Raw genomic sequence first — 23206 nt, 5'->3', positions numbered from 1 at the left:
CTAGTTGTCGGATATAGACTCTGTCCTCCTCACCCTAGCTTCAACCACCCTCTCCCAAAATTTCATGGTATGACTTAGTAATTTGATACCCCTATAATTGTTACAACTCTGGATATCACCTTTGTTCTTATACAACGGAACCACCGTACTCCACCTCCACTCTTCCGGCATCCTCTTTGTCCTAAAAATAACATTAAATAGTCTAGTCAGCCACTCCAAGCTTGCTCTACCCACACACTTCCAAAATTCAATCGAAATTTCGTCCGGCTCAGTCGCTCTACCCCTACTCATCTTACGCATAACTCCCACGACCTCCTCAACCTCGATGCGCCTGCAGTCCCCAAAGTTACGGTGACCCTTGGAATGCTCCAGTTCACCTAGAATAATATCCCGATCCCCTTTTTCATTCAGAAGTTCATGAAAGTAAGTCTGCCATCTCCTTTTAATTTGAGCATCTTCCATTAATACTCTACCATCGTTGTCCTCGATGCATCTCACTTGGTCCAAATTCCAGGCCTTCCTCTCTCTCGTCTTTGCCAGTCGGAATAACTTCTTATCTCCGCCTTTTTCCCCCAGTTCCTCGTACATACGGCCATAGGCTGAAGTTTTAGCCTCTGTGACCGCCAGCTTTGCTTCCTTCCTAGCTACCTTATACCACTCCATGCACGCCCTCCTCTCCTCCTCACTTGTGCTCCCTACTAATTTTAGGTATGATGTCTTCTTTGCTTCCACTTTACCTTGGACCACTTCATTCCACTTCATTCTACCTTATTCCACTTTTTCCTATCTCTAGTTCAGACCATTTAATTAGGCTAGCCAAAACCTTAACTAGTCTAATTTCTTGATAGCCAAGTTTTCCTAGACTAGGTTCCTCTTTCTCAAGTAAGAACCAAGTCACAAAGGCATGAATCAATGTTTGCAACCATTAATTCTAGAAATAATGCATGAACAAGGCTATATAATAAATACCCTATCATAAACAAACATTAGATTAATTACCCATAAGGTTTACACACTAGGGTTGGGTCACAACCCTAGAGAAAATCTAGCTACTCATAATAGAAATTGAAGAAAATAAAGAAGAAGAACTAATTAAAGCCATAATACAAGATTAAAATGATAAACTAATGTGTTTTCACCCCAAACTGGTCACAAATTACCAAAAGTAGTAAACTATAATGGCTACAGCTCAAACAAAACTATAAAACTTGTCCTAAACAAGTGTTCCCCGTCTATATATAGTGGCCCAAAATTCACTGAGAAATATGCCCTTCGGGAGGTTCTGCGGCCACACAATTTCATGTGCGGTCCGTACTTTGCTTAGTTATGCAGGTAGAGGCTTTCTGCAGCTGCACAATTTGGTATACGGCTGCACTTCAGCTTCTGCGGCCGAACGTTTCCTTCTGCAGTTGTATTTTTGGCAAGGCTTCACACTTGGTTGTTTTGCACACTCTCTGGACTTTTTGAATTCTTGTCAGTGCGACCATGTTTTGCGGCCGCATAAATTGTGTGCGGTCCGCATTTTTTCAATCATCATTTGAGCTTCAACACCAGATCTGCGGCCGTAGAGATAATTTTGCGGTCCGCGCTTTCTTCTGCGGACCGCACTTTTGGCATGCTGCACTCCTTCTTGCCTTATGAGATGGAACACTCATTTTTTGAGTTATATTTCTTCATTGAGGTCCAATTCTCCAATATTCCTGCAATTTGCATAATTACATTAGTTTTGGGAACAAAAATCAACACTTTCGGACTAAAACTAAAGCAAGAAGGTATTAATAAATGGTTAAAATCCACACTTATCAACTCCCCCAAACTTAAGTCTTTGCTTGCCCTCAAGAAAATAGATTAGTTCCCACCTCCTCAAAGTAAAAGGTCATTTAAAAGAGTCAATGATAAGTCAATCATACTCAGTTGGGACCAACAATTACCCACAACACTCGTGCATTTTCAACAAGGAGACAAATAACATATTATGCACATATAGTTCTAATGTGACATTTGAGCTTCAAGAATTGACTTTACTCATCAAGGACTCTTGTTGTATCATGTTGATCATGGTAGACTCCAAACTCTTCCTCCTCTACCATCCATTTTCCAAGTTCAGTTCAAGAGTTAGCACTCAATTTTTAGATCAATGAAAGGTTCACTCTTCTCTCATAAAAGAATGTCACAAGTAAGGCTTCAAGTACCATAGGCTTGCCCCTCATGTCGATCACCACTAATGTAAGCTTACTCGGTTCAAAATCAAGTAGGACTTCTTTCAGATTGTAATGAAGGCTTTTGGATTGGGGTAGGATACCATATGGGTAAGTGGTTACGCCCTTCCTTAAGCACTCCGTGTTTTTATTTCTTGGCTAACTTTTTACCAACTCTTAGAGGCATTGCATTTTCCTTGGGGGCTAGAGAGACTTGACATCACTCTTTTTTGTTCATTTTATTCTTTTTCTCCCTTGATGCTCATACTAGAGATAGTTGCCTCTTTTTGATTTCATCAACCCTCCTTTTTATTCTTTTTTTTTGGCATTTTGTTTTTGTTCTTTTCTTTTCTTGACTTCTCTTTTCATAGATATCATTTCTTTTTTCTTTTTGGTGCCTTAATACCTCTTTCAAATTCCTCAACTCTCCCCCAAACATATGCCTTATGCCACTTATTCCATAAGAGCATTAAGAAAAGTCCGGGTTCCAAGAGAGGATTACAACAAAATAGGTGAAGGCTTGTAGCAATGTTACCAAGTAAGAAAGGCTAAAGGCTCAAAGGGGGTTGACTAGGGATAACAAGCATTGGTTGGCGATAGAAAGCTCAAACGGACCAAGTAAAACCTACAATCATCTTCCAAACTAAGAAAACTTAGGATTTTTCCTTGAAGCACATTCGGAAAAAGTTCTAGACCATTCAAACAGATACTTGGACTAGCAAGGAAAAATCACCTCACCCCTCATGCAACTAGACCGTAAAAGAGGATAGAGTCTAGAGCCTACAACAATCACAATCAAGTTAAAGATCACTATGGTCCAATAAACCACTCAATGATTATCAAAGTCAACTCAAGAGTCTCAAAGTCACTAACTAGGGCTATTTGCTTTCAAAAACCTTATTTCAAACCATAAGCATGCAGTTAAGTGTGTTGGTTCCAAATGAAGCATGAATAACTCCTTTTAGAGAATGGTTTGATTAGGGCTTTTATTCATTACTACAACTATTATTATTACCTAAACACAAAATAGACTCACTCCCTTAAGAAGGTTATCACACCATCCATCCTCGGGAAGAGTCACACAGTTCACACAAAAGACCACCTTGGGAAAGAACCATGAAATTAAGAAAACCAAAGGCTTCTTATCTATACTACTATGAAAAACATGAAAATTACTAACATAAAAAGAAGCTACTAACAAAACAAAAATCAAAGTAAACAACTAAAGAAGCTTGAAAGCAATAACTAACTAAAGATTGATAAACTAAAAAGAAACATAATTAACCAATTATTACAGTCCAAATGTATCCAAATGTATCAAATAAACTCCAACCCCCAAATAAAAGTAAGCATTGTCCCCAATGCTTAACAAAATAAGAGTGGAAGGAGAGAGGGCGAAGAAACTCCCTAAGCATCCTTGAATATCTCAGTGTCCCCAGCAGCATCAACTCCCGTTGGCTCATCCAACTGTGTCTGATCATCATCATCATATCTGGGAGTGGCGGGAGTGGTAAACATCGCATGCACTCCATCAGCAAGGCATGACTCCTCAGACTGGCCAGCTGGTGCAACCTGTGCAGATGGATCTGGAGCGGACTGATCTGGGTCAAGCAGAATGTCAAATGGTAATCCCCAGCTGTCGCTAGTCGGGTCACCTCTTTCATAAGCTTATCCACTGACTTTTTGCTGGCCTGGGACTTTCTCATCTTCTTCACTTCTTTGGTCAAGTCCTCAATAACTGAACCATGTTGTACCAGAGTATCCATGATAATCTTCTGGTTGTCCAGAATCTTGCGCAACTTCTCATCAAGCTCAGCAGAATCCTGTGGTGCCTATGTGGATGACTGCCCTACAACAATACTAGATAACTCAAACAACTTTGAAGTAGCTGCATGCATCCAGTTGTTAAGACTCGCCAATGTATGTGAGACTCGCAGAGCAGAAAGTGGGCATGTAGGCACGGGCACCGACCTCAGAACTGGAGTAGGGGCTGCCGTAGGAGCTGTGGACAGAGCTGAAGATGTTGGCAGAGGCATAGCTGATGCACTGGTAGAGGGCTCAGCTGAAGTACATGGAATATCAGCTGTGTCAGAAACCACCACTACTGGCTCATCAAACTGGCCTATAGTAGTAGAAGGCTGAGCGCTCTTCTTCGGGTTGGTCAGATCGTGCAACGAGTACCACTCAAGCGTCTTCTTTGGCTTCACCTTCGTATCAAATGCTTTGGGTCTACCTTTGCATCAGTGAGGTACTCTGAGATAGTGCTGGGGTAGGGGTAAGCCATGTTAGTCTACTGCGCTACCAATGAGATGTTGGCTGACATCACGACACCCATATTGATCGGGTACCCGGCCATGATAGAATCCACTAGAACTGCACGTGGAATAGACAAGTTGTTCTCATTGTAGCACGGGTCAAGCCTGCTACACACAAAGGTCTGCCAACCTTTTGCCTCAAAGCTCAATGTACTCCGCTGAATGGGTATCCCAACAGTGATCCATAGTGGAGGTGGTCCTGGTGGTGCTAATAACTCAGCTAGCCACAACCGGACTTCTTCTTTCAAGGCGAGCTCCCGAGGTAATCTTTTGGCTCTAAGTCCTCAAAACCCAAGTACGCATTCAACGTGTGCTGATAAAACCTCACCTTGAGGTTGCGTACTTTGGTCACCTTTGTCCCCCTGTGAATGTGTTAAATGTTGTCATAGAACTCATGGAAAAGGTTCTCCTTGGCATCTACGATCTTCTCAGTGAAAAACATCCATCCCTTTCTCGATCTGAAGTGCCTCAACATTGCAGGGTTGTATCTATCTAGATCCTTCAATAGAAACTACCTTTCATGTGTCAATGATCTCGTCGGCCACCATATCCAAAAATCAGTGAAAGCAGCCAATCTCACAAATTTGTCTTCCCATATTTCTTTCTTCTTTGACCACTCAACTCTAGTGGATGTACCCTCTCCCCATTTACCATCATCTAGAATATCCTGAACATCCTGCGCACCACACTCTGGAGCTGCTCCTGGCTTAGAGGCTTGGCTATCACTTTCCGAACCCTCGGAAGTGCTGTGAGATAATGAAGCCACATATAGGGGCTCAGATCGCCCCTATGGCCTGGACTGTGCAACTGCCTGCTCCTCCGGAATAGACACAGAGTTTCCCTTGGAAGCCTCCCTTGACGGGGCATAAGAACTAGACTCGGAGAGGTCGTCAACTCTCCCTCTGCCTGCTGTGGTCTTCTTCTGAATGGTTTTGAGCACACTGAGGGACAAGGCACCGCTTCCTCGACCCCTAGAAGAGTCTCCTCTACCTTTGGTAGTTTCGCCGCGACCTCGTGATTGAACCATTGTATGTATAAAAACAAATAGGATTATTAGTTTCAAGTCATCATTCAACACAGTTAAGACTCATATAAGCAAGGGAGAACATTGTGGAGATAATAGGGTTGCTACAAATTTAACATGCTGCAAAAAATGGGAATTGCGGTCCGCACTTTTCTGAAGTGCATCCATAGAATGGGAGTGCGGACCACACATTTTCATGTGCGGTTGCACTTCTGACAAGAAAGATCAGAGGCTCAAGTACCTCTTCTCTGAAGACAGTGCGACGTCCAAAGTGCGGCCACATAATTCATCTGTGGTCCGTGTAATTATAAGTGCAGTCCGCATTTTTGCTCTTTCAAGAGACAAGTCTTTGATAGCGGTGCGGACCCAAAATATGGCCTCACCAGGAAATCTGTGGTTCGCACAATTAAAGTGCGGCCGCAGAATGCACTTGCCTTCACTAGTTACCAAAATCAACCAACTATGGATGGCACAAATTCAAGTGTGGTCGCAAAATTTAAAAATTAACGAGCAGTTTGTGTTCTTACATGATTTTAAAATTACTTGTTCAAATCTATATGGTAACATGGTATACACATAAACTTAACTAACCGAACCCATTTTAGCATGTATTAATAACTACCCAGTACAGATCTACCCTACATGGACACGTGGATGCACTATAATAATAGATAGACTAAAAAGAAGCTAAAAAATGCAAAAATAAAAGTCACACAAAAGATTAACCTGAAGTGAAGCATTCCAGATGATGTAATTGTGCAAGATCCTATGAGTGTAAATGGGTGTGCGTGTTTGACAGTGAAAGGGTCCTCAGATAAGCTCTAGAGCAATAGTGAATCGCAGGAGAGTGAAAAGTGTAAAATGAGGTCAAAATTCCTATTTATACTAAGAGTGTCTGAGAGGGAAGAAGGCCGAGTGCGGCCGCACAAATACAAGTGCGGTTCACACTCCTTCACCTGGGGGATCATTTGTCCGTAATATTTGTATGGTCCACACAATTTTGAGTGTGGCCGCATAATAGCCCCTCACTGACAGCCTCAAACTTCGGAGAGTTTGCAATTTCACACTTTGTAGAGCTTCCAGAAGTGCGGTTCTCATGTGAAATTTGCGACCACACAAGCTCTTCTACTGTGGCACAATTATTTATACGGCCGCACAATTAAAATATGCAGTCCGCATTTCTTCCAACACTTAGCCATTTTTGTCCATCCTTTTTGCATGTAACACTTAACCATGTAGCACACTTTAAATCAAGTTAGAACAACAAATAACACCTAACTACAAAAGAAACAAAAGAAAAAAAAAGGAAAAGAACTTGGGTTGCCTCCCAAGAAGCGCCTGATTTAACGTCACGTCACGACGCAATGTCAAAGCATCTTCTAGTGAAATAAATGACCGTCACCACGTGGCTATCTCCAACCTTTTCCAAGTAGTGCTTCACCCGGTTGCCATTGACTCGGAACACTTTATTGTTCTTGTTCTTCAAATCCAATACACCGAAAGGTGTCACACCAAAAATTACAAACAGACCACTTCACTTGGATTTTAGCTTCCCGGGAAACATCCTCAACCTTGAGTTAAACAATATACAAGATTGCCCACCTTGAACTCTTTGTTCCAAATATATTTATCATGAAGATATTTCATCTTTTCTTTGTACAAGGACGAACTCTCATATGCATGGTACCAGAACTCATCCAATTCATTCAAGTGTGCAACCCGCAAGTTAGCGGCTACATCCCAATCAAGATTCAATTTCTTTAAAGCCCACATTGCCCTGTGCTCTAGTTCCACCGAAAGATGACAAGCTTTACCGAATACTAAACGGTATGGAGATATTCTGATAGGTGTTTTGTAGGCTGTCCGATAAGCCCATAACGCATCCTCAAGCTTCTTGGACCAATCTGTCCGGTTAGCATTCACCGTTTTAGACAAGATACTCTTTATATCCCAGTTGGAGACTTGCACTTGCCCACTAGCTTGTGGATGATAGGGAGTCATGACCTTGTGAGTAACACCATACTTGCTAAGTAAAGTATCAAAAGCCTTGTTGCAAAAGTGTGACCCCCATCGCTTATGATTGCATGTGGAGTACCAAATCTTGTAAAAATATTCTTCTTCAAGAAAGCCACTACACTTCTCGCCTCATTGATGGGTAAGGAGACGACCTCAACCCATTTGGACATATAATCCACCGTGACCAAGATGTAAGTGTTTCCACAAGAACTCACAAAAGGACCCATAAAGTCAATGCCCCAAACATCGAAAATATCATTCTCCAAAATGGTTATGAGAGGTATCTCATTTTTCTTTGAAATTCTACCGGCCCGTTGACATTCATCACATCTTTTCACTAAATCACTTGCATCCTTGTAAAGAGTAGGCCAATAGAAACCACAACTAAGAACTTTGGTCGTCGTTCTTGCTCCACCATGATGAACACCATATGGTGAAGAATGACAAGCCCCAAGAATATCACCTTGCTCTTCTTACGATACATACCTTGTAATCACCCCATCCGTATAAATCCAGAAAAGGTATGGTTCATCCCAATAATAATCTTGACAATCTCTCTTGAGCTTCTTCCTTTGGTTTGAAGAGAAATCATCCGGAATGATTCCACTCACAAGAAAATTTGCCAAGTCCGCAAACAATGGTACCTTTTTCATTGAAATCTCCAAACGTTGCTCATTGGGGAAGGAGTCATTGATTTCAAGGCCATCATGTGGCCTCCCCTCCTCCTCCAAACGAGACAAGTGGTTCGCCACTTGGTTTTCACTACCCTTCTTGTCTTGAATATCAATATCAAATTCTTGCAGCACTAGTGCCCATCTCATTAACTGGGTCTTAGATTCCTTTTTTCTCATAAGATAGCGAAGCGCCGCATGATCCGTGTGGACAATAACGTTTGCACCCATCAAGGATGGGTGGAACTTCTCAATTGCAAACACAATAGCTAGGAGCTCTTTTTCCGTAATGGTATAATTGAGTAGGGCACTATTCATGATCTTACTTGCATAGTAAAATGGATGAAAAACTTTGTTAATATGTTGCCCCAGAACAGCCTCAACCGCTACGTCACTCGCATCACACATGAGTTCAAAAGGCAAACTCCAATTTGGAGCGGTAATGATAAGAGTAGTTGTCAACTTGAGCTTAAATAGTTCAAAAGCCCTCATACAATCATCATTGCAATGGAACTTGGCATCCTTATCAAGGAGCTTACACAATGGGTTCACCACTTTAGAGAAATCCTTGATAAAGCACCGGTAGAAACCCGCATGGCCTAGGAAACTCCGCACACCCTTCACTGAAGTTGGGGGTAGAAGCTTAGAAATCACCTCAATCTTCGCCTTGTCAACTTCAATTGCATCCCTTGGGATTTTATGGCCAAGGAGAATATCTTCCTCAACCATGAAATGGAATGTCTCCCAATTGAGCACCAAGTTGGTTTCTTCACATCTAACCAACACTTTGTCCAAATTTGCAAGACAATTATCAAAAGAATCTCCAACCACCGAGAAGTCATCCATGAAAACTTCAAGGTAGTCCTCCACCATGCCCGTGAAAATAGCCATCACACATCATTGAAAAGTCACCGATGCATTGCACAAACCAAAAGGCATCCTCATGAAAGCAAAAGTATCATAGGGACATGTAAAAGTTATTTTCTCTTGTTCTTTTGGAGCAATGAGAATTTGTTGTGGCCCGAGTACCCATCAAGAAAACAATAGAAAGCACGGCCGACCAATCTATCTAGCATTTGATCTAAGAAAGGAAGTGGAAAGTGATCCTTCCTCATAACTTTGTTGAGCTTGCGATAAGCCATACAAACCCTCCAACCGATCACCGTTCTTGTAGGAATCAACTCTTTCTTATCATTGGTAACCATCGTTATGCCCTCCTTCTTTGGGACACATTGAATCGGAGAGGTCCATCAACTATCAGAGATGTGGTAGACAACCCCGGCATCCAACCACTTGATGATCTCTTTCTCGACAACTTCTTGCATAGCCTCATTGAGTCTTCTTTGGTGTTCAATGGAAGGTTTAGCACCATCCTCCAACTTGATTTTATGCATGCAAAAGGTGGGGCTTATACCTCGAATGCCCGCCAAAGTACACCCAATAGATTTCTTCCTCTTTTATAACACTGCCAATGTGGAATCAGCCTGCACGTTAGTCAAACAAAAGGAAAGAATAACCGGTAAAGTATAACAAGGGCAAGGAAATTCATACCGAAGGTCTGAAGGCAATGGCTTCAACTCCAAAGTAGGTGGCTTTTTAATAGAAGGTTTTGTAGGAGGAGTCTTCCTATTCTTAAGATCCAAAGATAGTTTCCTTTGATCGAGGTGGCTCTTGGGGTGCTGAATAGTGAGTTGCGCCTTGGTTATGGTCTTCCCGTCTGTGGTATATTGTGCTATCCATTTCTCCATAGTTATAGTCATGCTATTGGCACTTTTGTTTTTGATACACAAGTGTTTGTTGATTGTGAGTATTACGATTCGATGGGTATTCCATGTAGATCGGTATGTTGGATCGGGCTACGTGACGCAACATAGTGGTCTTGGGATATGATCCTTTATGTTTATCTTGTGTGTTTTGCTTGTCCTTTGTGAGACAGATTCATAGGTTGAGCTTGCAGGATGATTCTTCTATTTTATTCTCCTTTCATCATTGGTCACATTCGAGTTGTTGCTTGTTTGGTGCACGGATTACTTGGTATGTGGTCTAGGAGGTTTTGGTGTGGCATGTCGGTCGAGTAACTTGTACTGGATGGGATGAGGCTAGTGGACCTAGAATGAGTGATATTGGATTTGAATAAGGTATGTTTAGAAGAATAATGTTATTAGCCAGCTCAAAATTTGGCTATGGTTCTTGGCGGGCGAGAGAGCACGATGACTTGTTGATCTGGCAAGTGGTTATGAGTTTCTACATGTTTCTTTCATTGTTGGCAGTGTCTGAAGGTTCAGAACAAGGTTTATTTGATATGACGTATGTCGCCGATATTAGATTTGTTAATGAGCAGCTATTGTGGTCGAAAGTTATTGCTAGGAGTATCTAATTTATGTGGTTTATCCGGTGAAAATGTCTTGGAATATGCTTATGGCTTGATACGGCTTGTTCAGACTTACACATTGTATAGATGTGAGAATCGTGTCTTATAATGAATTCTGGATATTGGAGATTAGGTTCCAAGGTTTATGGACTAAGGTTGAAGTAAGGATCTCTAGTTAGGTTGGGTAGTGAGACTTATATTGATTAGGGTGGCGTGGGATCACCCATGGGGATGTGTATGGTCAGTTTATATGGTGATTTGATGTCTTTGGAACGACTCTTGGCACGTTCGAGGACGAACGTATGTTTAAGTGGGGGAAAATGTAATGACCCGACTAGTCGTTTTGAGCATTTGCATTTCCTTTCGGTGGTTTGAGGTCATGAGTAGAGTCATATGATGTATTATCACTTGCTTGTATATGGTCGGTTTTGGTTTTCGAGTGGCTCAGGATTTATTTGGAAGAATGATTCTCATTTTAGACGCTTTAAGTTGGAAGAGTTGACCAAGTTTGACTTTTGTGTAATTAACCTCAAATCGGATTTTTGATTGTTCTGTTTGGCCTCGATGGTGATTTTGGACTTGGACGTATGCCCGGATTTGCATTTGGATGTTTCTAGAAGGTTTTCGATCTATTTACCGAAAGTTGGCAATTTGAAGGTTTTGAAAGATCATAGGTCTGACTAGGAGCAAAATTCGATGTTATCGGGTTTGAATTGTGGTTTCGGGAGTTGGAGTAGGTCAAAATACGACCTCACTGTGCGGTCTAAATCTTAATTTTATAAAATCCCTAAGTTCTAACCAAACCCCCAAATTCTACTTTGAAATTAATAGATTTGATGTTAAAATTCGTGAAAACGTAGTTGAAATTGATTGGAAACTAGTTAAAGATGCTTACCAATGAATTTGGGAAGAAATTCATCTTCAAAATTGCATCTATGGAGTTTGGGGTTGAAAAATGATGTAAAAAGAGCTAAGTCCAGAAATTTCTCTGTTTTACCCAAAAGCAGATATTGCAATTGTAAAGCCTTGTTCGCAATTGTGACATCCGCAAATGCGTACAACTGATCGCATTTGCCTCAGCTCTTTTGTTGTCGCAAATGCTATAACTAATGCTATAACTTCGCAAATGCTATAACTAATTAAATAATACTGATAATGTACAAGTTATTTACAACATCAGTGTATATAATTCGACTTTGCTCAGACTTCACTAAACTTATGGTTTGAGAGAACTCACCACCAATTACTTACTTCTTGAAGTGGAAGGTAATGTTATGACAGTGGCTTTCAATCAAATATGTGGCTTAAAGCAAAACTTAAAAGACACCCTAAATAATTTTAGTAAAGTTTTTATATATTTTATTTGATGTATATTCTTATAGCTTCCTAAACACAAGGAAGTTAATTATATTTTGGATAATTAATTTTTTTTCACTTAAGAATATGGTCAGTATGTGTAATCTCTTGAAACATTGTTGATTTTAAGTTAGATCTTATTGATTTTAGTCTATAAACTTTTTTCATTTGAGAGAACTGTTAGAAAAATATTAAAATTATTCTATAAGCAATAGACACATTTAAAAAATATAATTAAAACTTTGCATATACAAAGTAGAGTATCATCTTTTACTTGTTCAATTTTCATATCACTTTTAATTTCAAAAGTTGGTAAAACTTTCAATTTCATAGATCATTACGCTTTAAAAGATATTCAAGGTTAATAGCTTGTTTGACCAAGCTTCTCCAATGATAAATACTCTCCCCCCATCCCCCAAAATACCTTTTTTTAAGATGTTGATGTGTTTGGCCAAAATTTTAAGAGGAAACATGCTATAAGACATCATATTTTCTAATCTAATCGTTTAATAATCTAGTTAACTTGAGCTTGAAAATATTTAATAAGACATTCAATGAATTGAAAAAAATCTTACAACACCAAAGTTATATTCAAGAATGATTCAAGTTCAAATGCATTAGACAAAATTAAGATAGGGAGTAGCTACAAGTTTTATTGCCTTCTATTTTCAACCGTAATTATATTATGTATTTTAAAATAATACATAGTATAAACTTTGAAAATATGGATGTAGTGGTTGATAAATAATTGACAATATTTCATTGCAAAAAAATATTTTTCACTAATAATAAATACTCTCCGTTTCAATTTATGTGAAGTTATTTTATTTTTAGTCCATGTTAAAAAGAATGACCTCTTTTCTTATTTGGAAATATTTTACGTTTATGCAATGATTTACAGTCATACAAAATATATGTGTCTCATTTTACACAACAAATTTAAAAGTCTTCTTTTATTTTCTCAAACTACGTGCTCAGTCAAATGAGTTCACATAAATTAAAACGAAGAAAGTATATAATTATTTATATTATATATATGATTAATCTTGGGCCTTCAATTTTTGGGGACTAAAGGCTTTAGGGTTGAGCCGCCCTTGTGCTAGGACAATACTGCATTACGGGGAGGTTGCAGTATATAGGGGTGATTATTTTTGGGAAATTTACGTTTCCATGTTGAGTCGCCCTTGTGCTATGACAGTACTGCATTACGTGGGGGTTGCCATATATAGCCGCCCTTGTGCTATGACAGTAATGATAATTATGTTTCTTTTTGTGCTGACTTTCAATTTATAAAGCATTAATTGTCAAACCATGTTCCCTAATTTGGGAACGCATTAAAACTTCAAAATGGTTCTATAATTATCTGTCACGGCCCAAAAATTCAATCATAGGGTCTTGGTGACACCTACCATCCACTTGTTAGGCAAATCAATATTAGCTAAAAAATTAACCAAATTTTAACAATTTAAAAGCAAAAAAAGTAATAATTAACGACTAATAAACTTCTGAAATACAGGAAATAAATACATAAGTAAGGCAGTCTATACTAATCCCAAAAATATGGAGTCACAAGTATATGAGCGACTAGAATATTACAAACATTGTCTGAAATAAAATACAACTGTCTGAAACAAGATAAACAATAAAAAGGGATAGAAGGGGACTTCAGGGACTAGGAACGCCATGCAACTCTACCTCAAGTCTCCTGAAGAAGTCGGATTCGAGAAATCTCCTTCTATGCGCCACTAGGACCAACACTGATATCTGCACAAGAAGTGTAGAAGTGTAGTATGAGTACAACCGACCCCATGTACTCGGTAAGTGTCGAGCCTATCCTCGACAAAGTAGTGACGAGGCTATGACAAGACACTCACTATAAACTTGTACGAATAATAATAAATGACAATAAAAATATAGTGGAAGCAAGTAAATTCATAAGAACGGGACCCCAAGGTCAACTAACAGAGGCCCCCAGAATAACATCATATCATAACCTCGAATCACATTACATAAATAGAGCACTACTCCTACAAACAGTTACAACACATCCTATTCCGTTGTGGCGTGCAATCCGATCCCAATATCAATTCAATATCTATTGCAGCATATAACCCAATTCCAATATCATATCAATATTTGTCGCAGCGTGCAACCCGATCCCATTATTAATTCATTTCTCATACTGTTGTGGTGCGCAATTCATTCCCAGTATCAACTCATTAACATGAACAACTCAACACAACAAATCCCGTAATCTCAACACCAAAGGTATTAAAGTGTATAAAACATCAAGGAACTGCTAGTACAAACAAAGATCAAGTAATATCTCATATTCACAAACCTCGACAATTCATTAACGCGAGAATAGCCAAGTGACTGACACAATCGGATATAACATAATAAAGTGTAAGAAGTAAGGTAAAGACGATAAAGGCAAGTAAAGGCATGAAACAGTAAAAATATACAATTATTACAGGTAAGAACATCTTGCAGGTATGCTGATATTGATCGTGGAATGAATAAACCGAAACAGGTAACAACTAAATGACAATTAACAAATTAGGCATGAGTGGCAAGCAAGGACATATAGCAATCAAAATATATAACGAGTTATAACAGGGAATAAATGATGACAGAAAGCTAAATAGTCCAACCTGCATGCTTTAACCTATGACAACACATATACACTTGTCACCTCGCATATATGTCGTCCCCACACATAACTCACGTAGCAAATAGACCAACAAGTCCTAATTCCCTCAAGTCAAGGTTAAACACGATAATTTTCTCTTTTCGCAGCCAAATCAACAATCAATTACGGCTTTTCCTTTCGAACAAGTCTCCAAACCATCCGAATCTCGCAAATATTCATCAAACAATTCAAAAACAATTTTAGAAATTACTCATAAATGAAAAAGATTCAATCTTTAGTTAAATTGAAAATGTCAACATAAGGCAACCCCGAGCCCGCTTGGTTAAAATCCAAAATTTGGACCAAATCCCCATTATCCATTCACTCCCGAGCCCAGTTATGTGATTTGTTTCAAAATCCTACCTCAAATCCCTAAATTCTACCCAAAACCCCTAACTTCTACCTTGAAATTCATAAATTTGATGTTAGAAATTCATGAAAAGTAGTTGAAATTGATTGAAACCTAGTTAAAGGTGCTTGCCAATGAATTTGGGAAGAAAACACTCTTCAAAAATTGCCTCTAGAGTGTTTAAGATTGAAAAATGGTATAAAATGAGCTAAGTTTCGACTTTCCCATCATTTACCCAGCTATAGATATCGCAATTGCGAACACTTGTTCGCAATTGCAACAATCTTAAATGCGAAACACTCATCGCAAAGGCAAACAGTGCCCCCAGCCCACAAAAGTCGCAAACGCGACAAAAACCGCTCATTTGCGAGGCCTCTTTGCACCGCAAATGCGGTCAAAGATTCGCAATTGCAAATCTCCCTAATTCTAGTGCCCAGTCTCGAATGCGATCAACACATCGCAAAAACGATCCTCGGCTGCCCACAATTGCAAACACTTCTTCGCAAATGCAAAGTTGCCATGCCCAACCCTTTATCGCAAATGCGAGCTCGACTTCGCAAAAGTGGAGTTCACATTTGAGAACATGTCCTTGCAAATGGAAGACTGGCATGACCCCAAAATCCCACTTTTAGGATCATGATGACACATAGTGTCGAAGACTAGGTAAGCCTAATACATGCTAAGAATTTAATAGAAATAAATAACTTAACTATTAACTTAAACTGATAAATAACGTAATAAAGCTAAAATTGATCAATAGTCATACATTCCCAAAACTGGTAGTATGGAGTCATAAACTCTACTGAGTACACTAGAAATCTCTAAATACAACACTGTTCTGGAATGAAAATAAGCGGTAGTAATGAAAGACAACATAAGGTGACTCCGAGTCCGGCGAGCGGAATGACAGGTATACCTTGAAGTCTCCTTAGTAGTTCAAAAATAACTAGCTAACGTCCGGCACGGTCAGAGGTACCTGCATCTGCCCAAAAACTTGCAGAAGCGTTGTATGAGTATATCACAATGGTAACCAGTAAGTATGAACACTAATCTCTGCGAAGTAGTGACGAGGTATAAGTCAAGACACTCATTAGAGACAAAACCTATGCAAAATATCAAAATAAAGCTAACAATGGAAAGAATATTAATATAAAGCTAACAATAGAAAGTAAAACAATAATTCGAAACAAAGAGTAAATATGTAATAAACAACAAAATAATCAGAACACAATTAACATACAAGTGAAATCGATTAGGAAAAATAAATGAAAGTCCACATAATCAAGTCGTTGTAACACAAGGTTTACAACAAGAATCTCCCCGAGGTACCTCACCTCTTAATCACAAACCACAAGTCACAAATCATAAATCTTTCGTATAACGCTGTGTGAGCCTTACATTAATTTTAAAAATAATTTTTCCGAAATAGCTTCACGCGCTTTAGCCCCCTTATCTCATTGCGTGTGCTTCAAATGAAGTAATTTCCCTTACTAGAAACACGGGCATAAATCCCCCTTATGTTACCGCATGCGCATCAATAACACCACCATTATGCCGCCGCATCCTTATCTCATCACAACATAATAATCATCTCACACCACACGTGCCCATATGCCACAATATTGCCAAAACAACAACACCAATATCACCACGTCCAGAACAGCAAAAATCTCTCTGTGTCTGCGGTCACTATGCGGCCCACATACATATTCTGCGGTCGCATAATGAACTGCAGAATGGCATCCAACTGACCCTCTCCTGCCTCACTTCTGCCGCTATTATGCGGCCTACAGAGTAATTCTGCGGTCGCATAATGGACCGCAGAAAAGCATTTCGCTGCCAAAATTTTTCCTTTACATTGCACTGCATTGTTCAACCCAAAAAGTCTGATCCGCGGCGAGCAAGCTCGCTGCGAAGAATTTATACAATCCTCAAACACGTAAGCCCAATTCGGCACCAAGAAATATTATTTTCTTTTGGCAAATTTTACGGGGCATTACACTTAAGTACTTCAAAAAAAAATTTCCAGGGTGTTATAGTTTTAGCCTACCTTATTACACCGCGTGGATTCATGTAGTTCCCCTACTAGAAACAAGCGTATCTAGCCCACCTTATCTCACCGCATGCGTATCAACCCCTATCCTTATACCACCATATGCGTATCAATATCATAACATATCACAAATCGCACCTCAAGTGCCCAATATCACAACTTGCCAAAGAAGTCAACAATAATAGTGTTTCCACAATAAATAGCCCATGGCTCAACCACAATATATACAAGAGTCGCAACAATAGCAACTGAAAGTAATAACTCAACAAGAATGGTATTTCAACAATTTACAACTTTGCCTCAATTTGATCATGGCTTTCACAACTTCAACACCAAACTCGACAATAAGATATTCCAAGAAATAATAACCTCAGGTAAGGTAACTAACAGTTAAATATTTAACAGGGCAATGAGAAAACAGTAACTTCAACTAAGCATGTAAGGGGAAATAACAAGTAAGAGATAAGACATGTATTTACAATGTCAAGTAAATCATGTAAGGATAGATTAACGATTATGAAGATAACATGTTATGACAATTCAATTAAAGGCATGGAAAGAATCTACATAATTTTAACCGGTCAATTACAATATTTAGCCCATGTACCCACTCGTCACCTTGCGTACACGGCCTTCACATACGTCAATTAACACTAAACAACACCAATCCTAAGCGGTAATTCCCCCACACAAAATTAGGCAAGACACTTACCTCAAAACATGCTAACTCAATCCTCTAGTAAGTCTTTTCCGCGAATATCCAACTCTGAACGGCTCGAATCTAACAAAAATAACTTTATACCATAAATACAAACTATAGAAAACTATTCCGGACAATAAAGTTGCAATCCTTAAAGAAAAACAAAAAGTCAATCCCTGGTCCGCATCTCAGAACCAGACCAAACTTAAAAAATCCGAACTCATTCCATAATGAGTCCAACCATACTAAAAGTTTTCACATCCGACCTCAAATCTCCTTTCAAATCCTCAAAATATAGCTTATGAAGATTTCACAATTGTTCCCAATTTTTGTAACCCAAAACACTAATTAAATGGTAAAAACAATGATGGGTTCATGTATAATAATCAAATCCGAGTTAGAATCACTAATCCCAATCAACTCCTTGAAAATCTCTTCAAATATTGCCCAAAACCAAGGTCTCTAGCTCAAAATATGAAAAATGGAACAAACCCTGGATTTTGAAAAAACATACTGCTACCCAGTTATTGCCTTTCGCGATCTCGGAGAACAAATCCCCCTGCTCACAAAACCTACTACACGATCGCGTGAACTTAGTCGCAAATGCGGAGAAATGCCTTCATAAGATACGCGATCGCACTCCATTACACGCGAACGCGAAGAACATCGCATGCCTCAGCTCAGTCTCTCCTTCCTTATACACATTCGCAGTCCCACGCACACGTTCACGATGCACAAGCTCTTCAACCTTCACAATCGCATCCCTGTCTTCACAAATGCGAAGAGTAGAACTCTATCAGTCCATAAGGACTCTACGCAATTACGGGTAAACCTTCGCAAACGCATAGAAGGAAACTAGAGCAGAAAAACCAGTAGTCCTATTTCAAGAACAAATGGTCCGAACTCAATCCGAAACACATTCGAGGCCACCGGGACCCCGTCCGAACATACCAACAAGTCCTAAAACATGATACGAACTTGCTCGAAGCCTCAAATCACATCAACACAACACTAAAATCACGAATCGCACATCGATTTAAGCCTAATGAACTTATGAACTTCTAACTTATGAAACTAATGCCGAAACATACCAAACCAACTCAAATTGACCTCAAATTTTGGACACAAATCATAATTGACACAACAGACCTATTCCAACTTCCGGAATCGAAATCTGGTCCCAATATCAATAAAGTCAACTCCCGATCAAACTTCTCAACCTTCCAAACTTTTACCAATTCAAGCCTAAACGACCTACGGACCTCCAAATCAATATCCGGACACGTTCCCGAGTCCAAAATCACCATATGGAGCTATCGAAACTGTCAAAATTCTATTATGGAGTCCTCTACACAAAAGTCAAACTCTGGTTAACTCTTTCAACTTTGGGACTAAGTGTCCCATTCACTCTGAAACTCACCCGAAACCAAAACCAACCACCCCAGCAAGTGACATAACCACAATATAACGTCGAGGAGACAATAAATAGGGGAACATGGCTAAAACAATCAAAACGACCGTCCGGGTCGTTACATCCTCCCCCCTTAAAACAAATGTTCTGTCACGACCCAAATCAGAGGGCCACGACTGGCACCCGGTGCCTACTCAACCGAGCGCCACGTTCCTTATATTGTTTTATAAGTCTCATCACGGGCCATGATAGGCCACTTTTATAAATATAATTGACAACATTAGAACTTAACTCACATAACTAATCCAAAAAAGATTTATATGGATACATAGGGGACAAGGCCATTGACATGTCATACCTAAAACTATACACATGAAACTGTCTGTAAAACCTCTAAGAAAACATGAACGTAACATATAAGTCGGGACAGGGTTACCGACATCCTCGTAAAACAAATACTCCAGGAAGATATGGAGCTCACCAACCAAAAGCTGATATGTGGAGGTAGCCTACAGTGGATGGTCCTCACCTCGCCTATCTACACCTGCGTGGCATGAAACATAACGCCCCAGGAATAGGGACGGCAGTATGAAGAATGTACCAAGTATGTAGGGCATAAATGAAATGTAATAATAATAAGATACTATCTCGGGGAGAGATAAGAGTCAACTTATAACTTCTGACTTGCCGATGAGGGTAGTAACATATAGAATAAAACACATTCGTATATATAAGTAAAACGGCAATATAGTAGTTCTGATTACATCATTCTCGTGGCATTAACTGCACAACTGATCAGTGACAACTGCCCGACCGGCCGTAGCGCGGTGGTAAATGCATGACTGCCTGACCGGCCATAGCTCGGTGGTAAATATATAACTGCCCAACCGGCCGTAGCTCGGTGGTAAATGCATGACTGCCCGACCGGCCGTAACTTGGTGGTAAATGAAGATGCATGTGTCACTATATTATAAACATTAACATCTTTATCATATGCCTCAATAGGGAACTAGAAACATACTTAGACATGCTTGAATATCATTTTACAGCAATGAATAACGTAGACATCCTTAAGAAATAACATTATGTTTACGTATCGTTACTTGGATCATACCAAAAGAAAGAAGGGATAGCCTTAACATACCTGGAGTAGGGAAAAATTCGTATGATATTATTGGAAAATATTGCACCGTACTCTCTTAGAATCACAAAAGCTCAAGTTACTACTGTGCTAAGAAATCTCGTTGGTTCAGGAAATCACGTTGTAGTATTTTATTTTTTGTAGGAATTTGTAGGAATCATGTTGCTAATATAAAAAAGCTCTTCTGATTGTAGTGTTGTTAGAAATGAAAATATTAGACATGAAATGTCTTGTAATATGTATTAGGTGGCAGTGTTGTTAGAAATGAAAATATTAGACATGAAATGTCTTGTAATGAACCTATTATGTTGCCACCTAATCACAAGTGACTAAGAGTCATTTGTTTGGAAAGTGGCTTGCTGCCACGTGGGGTGGGGGAGGGGTTTTAATCTTATCCTATAACCAATTAATTAATTAGATAATATTCTGCTACTCGATAATTAATCAATTACCCACATAATTAAGAATTATCTCAAACTACTTAAAATACTACTTACTTTTAACATACTTTATATAACTTACTATAATGGTCATGTGGCACCATATAAAATAAATACATATACTATTATTTCATTAAAACATCCATGTAAATATATATATATATATCCATGTAAAAATATATATATATTCTCAACTTCTAATTTTCCTAATCTCATATAAAGAGTAAAAATTTTCGTACGCTTAATTCTTAAAATGGTAAAAAGATAACCTTCTTTTCTTGTGAGATTGTTTTTTATTTTTACAATATAGAAGATCTCATAAACTTTCTCATATTATGTGTATAATTGAAAGTAGTATATTAATAACTATATAAAATCATATATTTTTTTCAAACTGCTTTATAAAAAAATATTCCACTCAAAATACCATATCAATATATATATCAAGGTTGTTAAACTTACAGGGTCTTACAATGACATAGTCACAAATCCTTTATAACCTCATGAATAGTCTTAGTCCCTTCAAGCTCATACAGATTACTAAAACTTATCCTAATATTAAAGTACGGGATGTAACATCCTTTCCCGCTTTAGAACATTCGTCCTCGAATGTTTAAACTTGCAAGATGTACATACATACTCATCAATTATAAATGTATATATATCTTCCCGGGCTATACTCCAATGAAACAAATATTAGGCTCTCACAGGGTCGGGACGTCGTCCCTCCCTAAAACTACTTCCTAATCCATTCGTCACCTACGATTCTGTTAATCTATCTTCTAGGAGTTGACACCTACTAGTTGTAATCTTAATAACCGGGTTCATAACTTTCTATTCCATTATACTAACTTTCCCAAAATCTTGCGTACTATATGTTGTTTTCTCCCTTAGGCGTTAGAGCTATCGGGTTTCTAACTTCTTAATGTCCTAGGTTACTCCCCTTTCCTCCCTTAGTCCACTATCATCGGGTTCTTACTTTGCTTTCATGCGAGCCTTGGTTTCCCTTAACCCTTCAGATGTAATGCCAACTCACTCTTATATTAATCATATTAACTGGGCAATTTGCATTAATAAGATCGAACATTACCCATAGTCGCAGTACCTGACACATCATCCGGTGTAGCCTCTGGATCCTGATGACCTGCCAAAGCATATATGCGGTTCTGACTACCGCCAGAGCTAGATGCTCCACCCCTGCCTCTACCTCTACCAGCTGATGCTTGACGGCCTCACTCTTGAGGGCGTACTGAAGAGGAGGAGACTGTTATAGATCTGGTGGGCTGAACCATCCCGCTTCTGTCATTCATAGGACAATCCCTCATGTAATGACTGGGGTCTCCACAGGTATAGCATACATTAGATCCCTGACGACATTGTCCAGAATGAGCTCTAACGCATTAACTGCACCACGGAGGAGGCACCCTCATCTGTGCTGAATCCTTCAGTTTCTGAAAACCCAAAATTCTCGAGCCCTGGCCTGATTCAAAATAGACAGATCCCTCATAATACAACTTCTGCAACTGTCAGACACTTTCAACAGGATATCGTGACATAGGATCGCCCGGAAAATCCTCAGGTTGCCAAGCAGACCTAGCCTTCTTACGCTGACCCTCATCACGATTCTCGTTTTGCTGTCATTTTCGATCCTTCAAATTCTGAGCATAAGCCTGGATGCGGGAAATATCCATACTATCGAGCAAAGCGACCATGAAACACTCATTAATCAGGTGTGGCCTAAGTCCTACCACAAATTGATGCACTCGGTCACTCATTTCAGCCACAATCGAGGGGGTATACCTCGCCAAGGAATCAAACTGGAGACTATACTCCCGCACACTCTCCTTCCCTTGTTTAAGAGCCAAGAACATGTCTACCCTTGCCTGACGAATCTCTGCCAGCAAGTAATGACGCAAAAAATCCCCTAAGAACCCTTCCCATACCGTTGGAGATGCATTTGTCCCTCTAGACAATTCCCAAGTTTCATACCACTGAACCGCAACATCCCGCAATCGGTAAGAGGCTAACTCTACTGACTCACTGTCTGATGCATGCATCACCCTTAAAGTCCTCTGCATCCTATCAATAAAGTTTTGCGGGTCCTCATCCTTGTTAGATCCGGTAAACACTAGAGGGTCCAGGTTGATGAAGTCTCGAACTCTCGTGCTAATAGCCCTGTCAACGTAGCCAATACCTATACCTACCTGGCGCTAAGCCTGAGCGGCTACCAATCTAGTCAACAATTGTACTGCACTCCGCATATCCACATCCTCATCATGAGCAACAGGTGGAGGTACTGGGTTCCTCCTCATTTCCTCGGGTGCTGGCAAAATCGGAGAACTATGCAAGGGTGTCGCATTTCCCCTCGGGGCCTCGCTATGGCCCTCACTAGACATTGGTACTCTACTCATGCCCTTATCTGCCCCTTCTTTACCCTTCTGACTAGCCGTAGATTTCCTGGTCATAGGC

General features: G+C 39.6%; 2 protein-coding genes across 2 annotated transcripts; both read right to left on the bottom strand.

Moving 5' to 3' along the window:
• Window positions 1–127: 127 nt before the first annotated feature.
• Window positions 128–762, bottom strand: LOC138898857 (uncharacterized). The gene is made up of 2 exons (XM_070184963.1): window positions 322–762; window positions 128–181 (listed from the first exon to the last, which is right to left on the bottom strand). The coding sequence occupies exons 1-2, from the start codon at window positions 760–762 to the stop codon at window positions 128–130; spliced, it is 495 nt and encodes a 164-aa protein (XP_070041064.1).
• Window positions 763–22374: 21612 nt separating this feature from the next.
• On the bottom strand, window positions 22375–22815 carry LOC138898856 (uncharacterized). Its single transcript, XM_070184962.1, has one exon. The coding sequence runs from the start codon at window positions 22813–22815 to the stop codon at window positions 22375–22377; it is 441 nt and encodes a 146-aa protein (XP_070041063.1).
• Between the last annotated feature and the right edge of the window lie 391 nt (window positions 22816–23206).

Source organism: Nicotiana tomentosiformis, chromosome 9, assembly GCF_000390325.3.
Source record: "Nicotiana tomentosiformis chromosome 9, ASM39032v3, whole genome shotgun sequence".
In the NCBI taxonomy this organism is placed as follows: domain Eukaryota; kingdom Viridiplantae; phylum Streptophyta; class Magnoliopsida; order Solanales; family Solanaceae; genus Nicotiana; species Nicotiana tomentosiformis.
The sequence above is the reverse complement of the archived record's forward strand: the minus strand, read 5'-3'. Positions and strand labels throughout refer to the sequence as shown.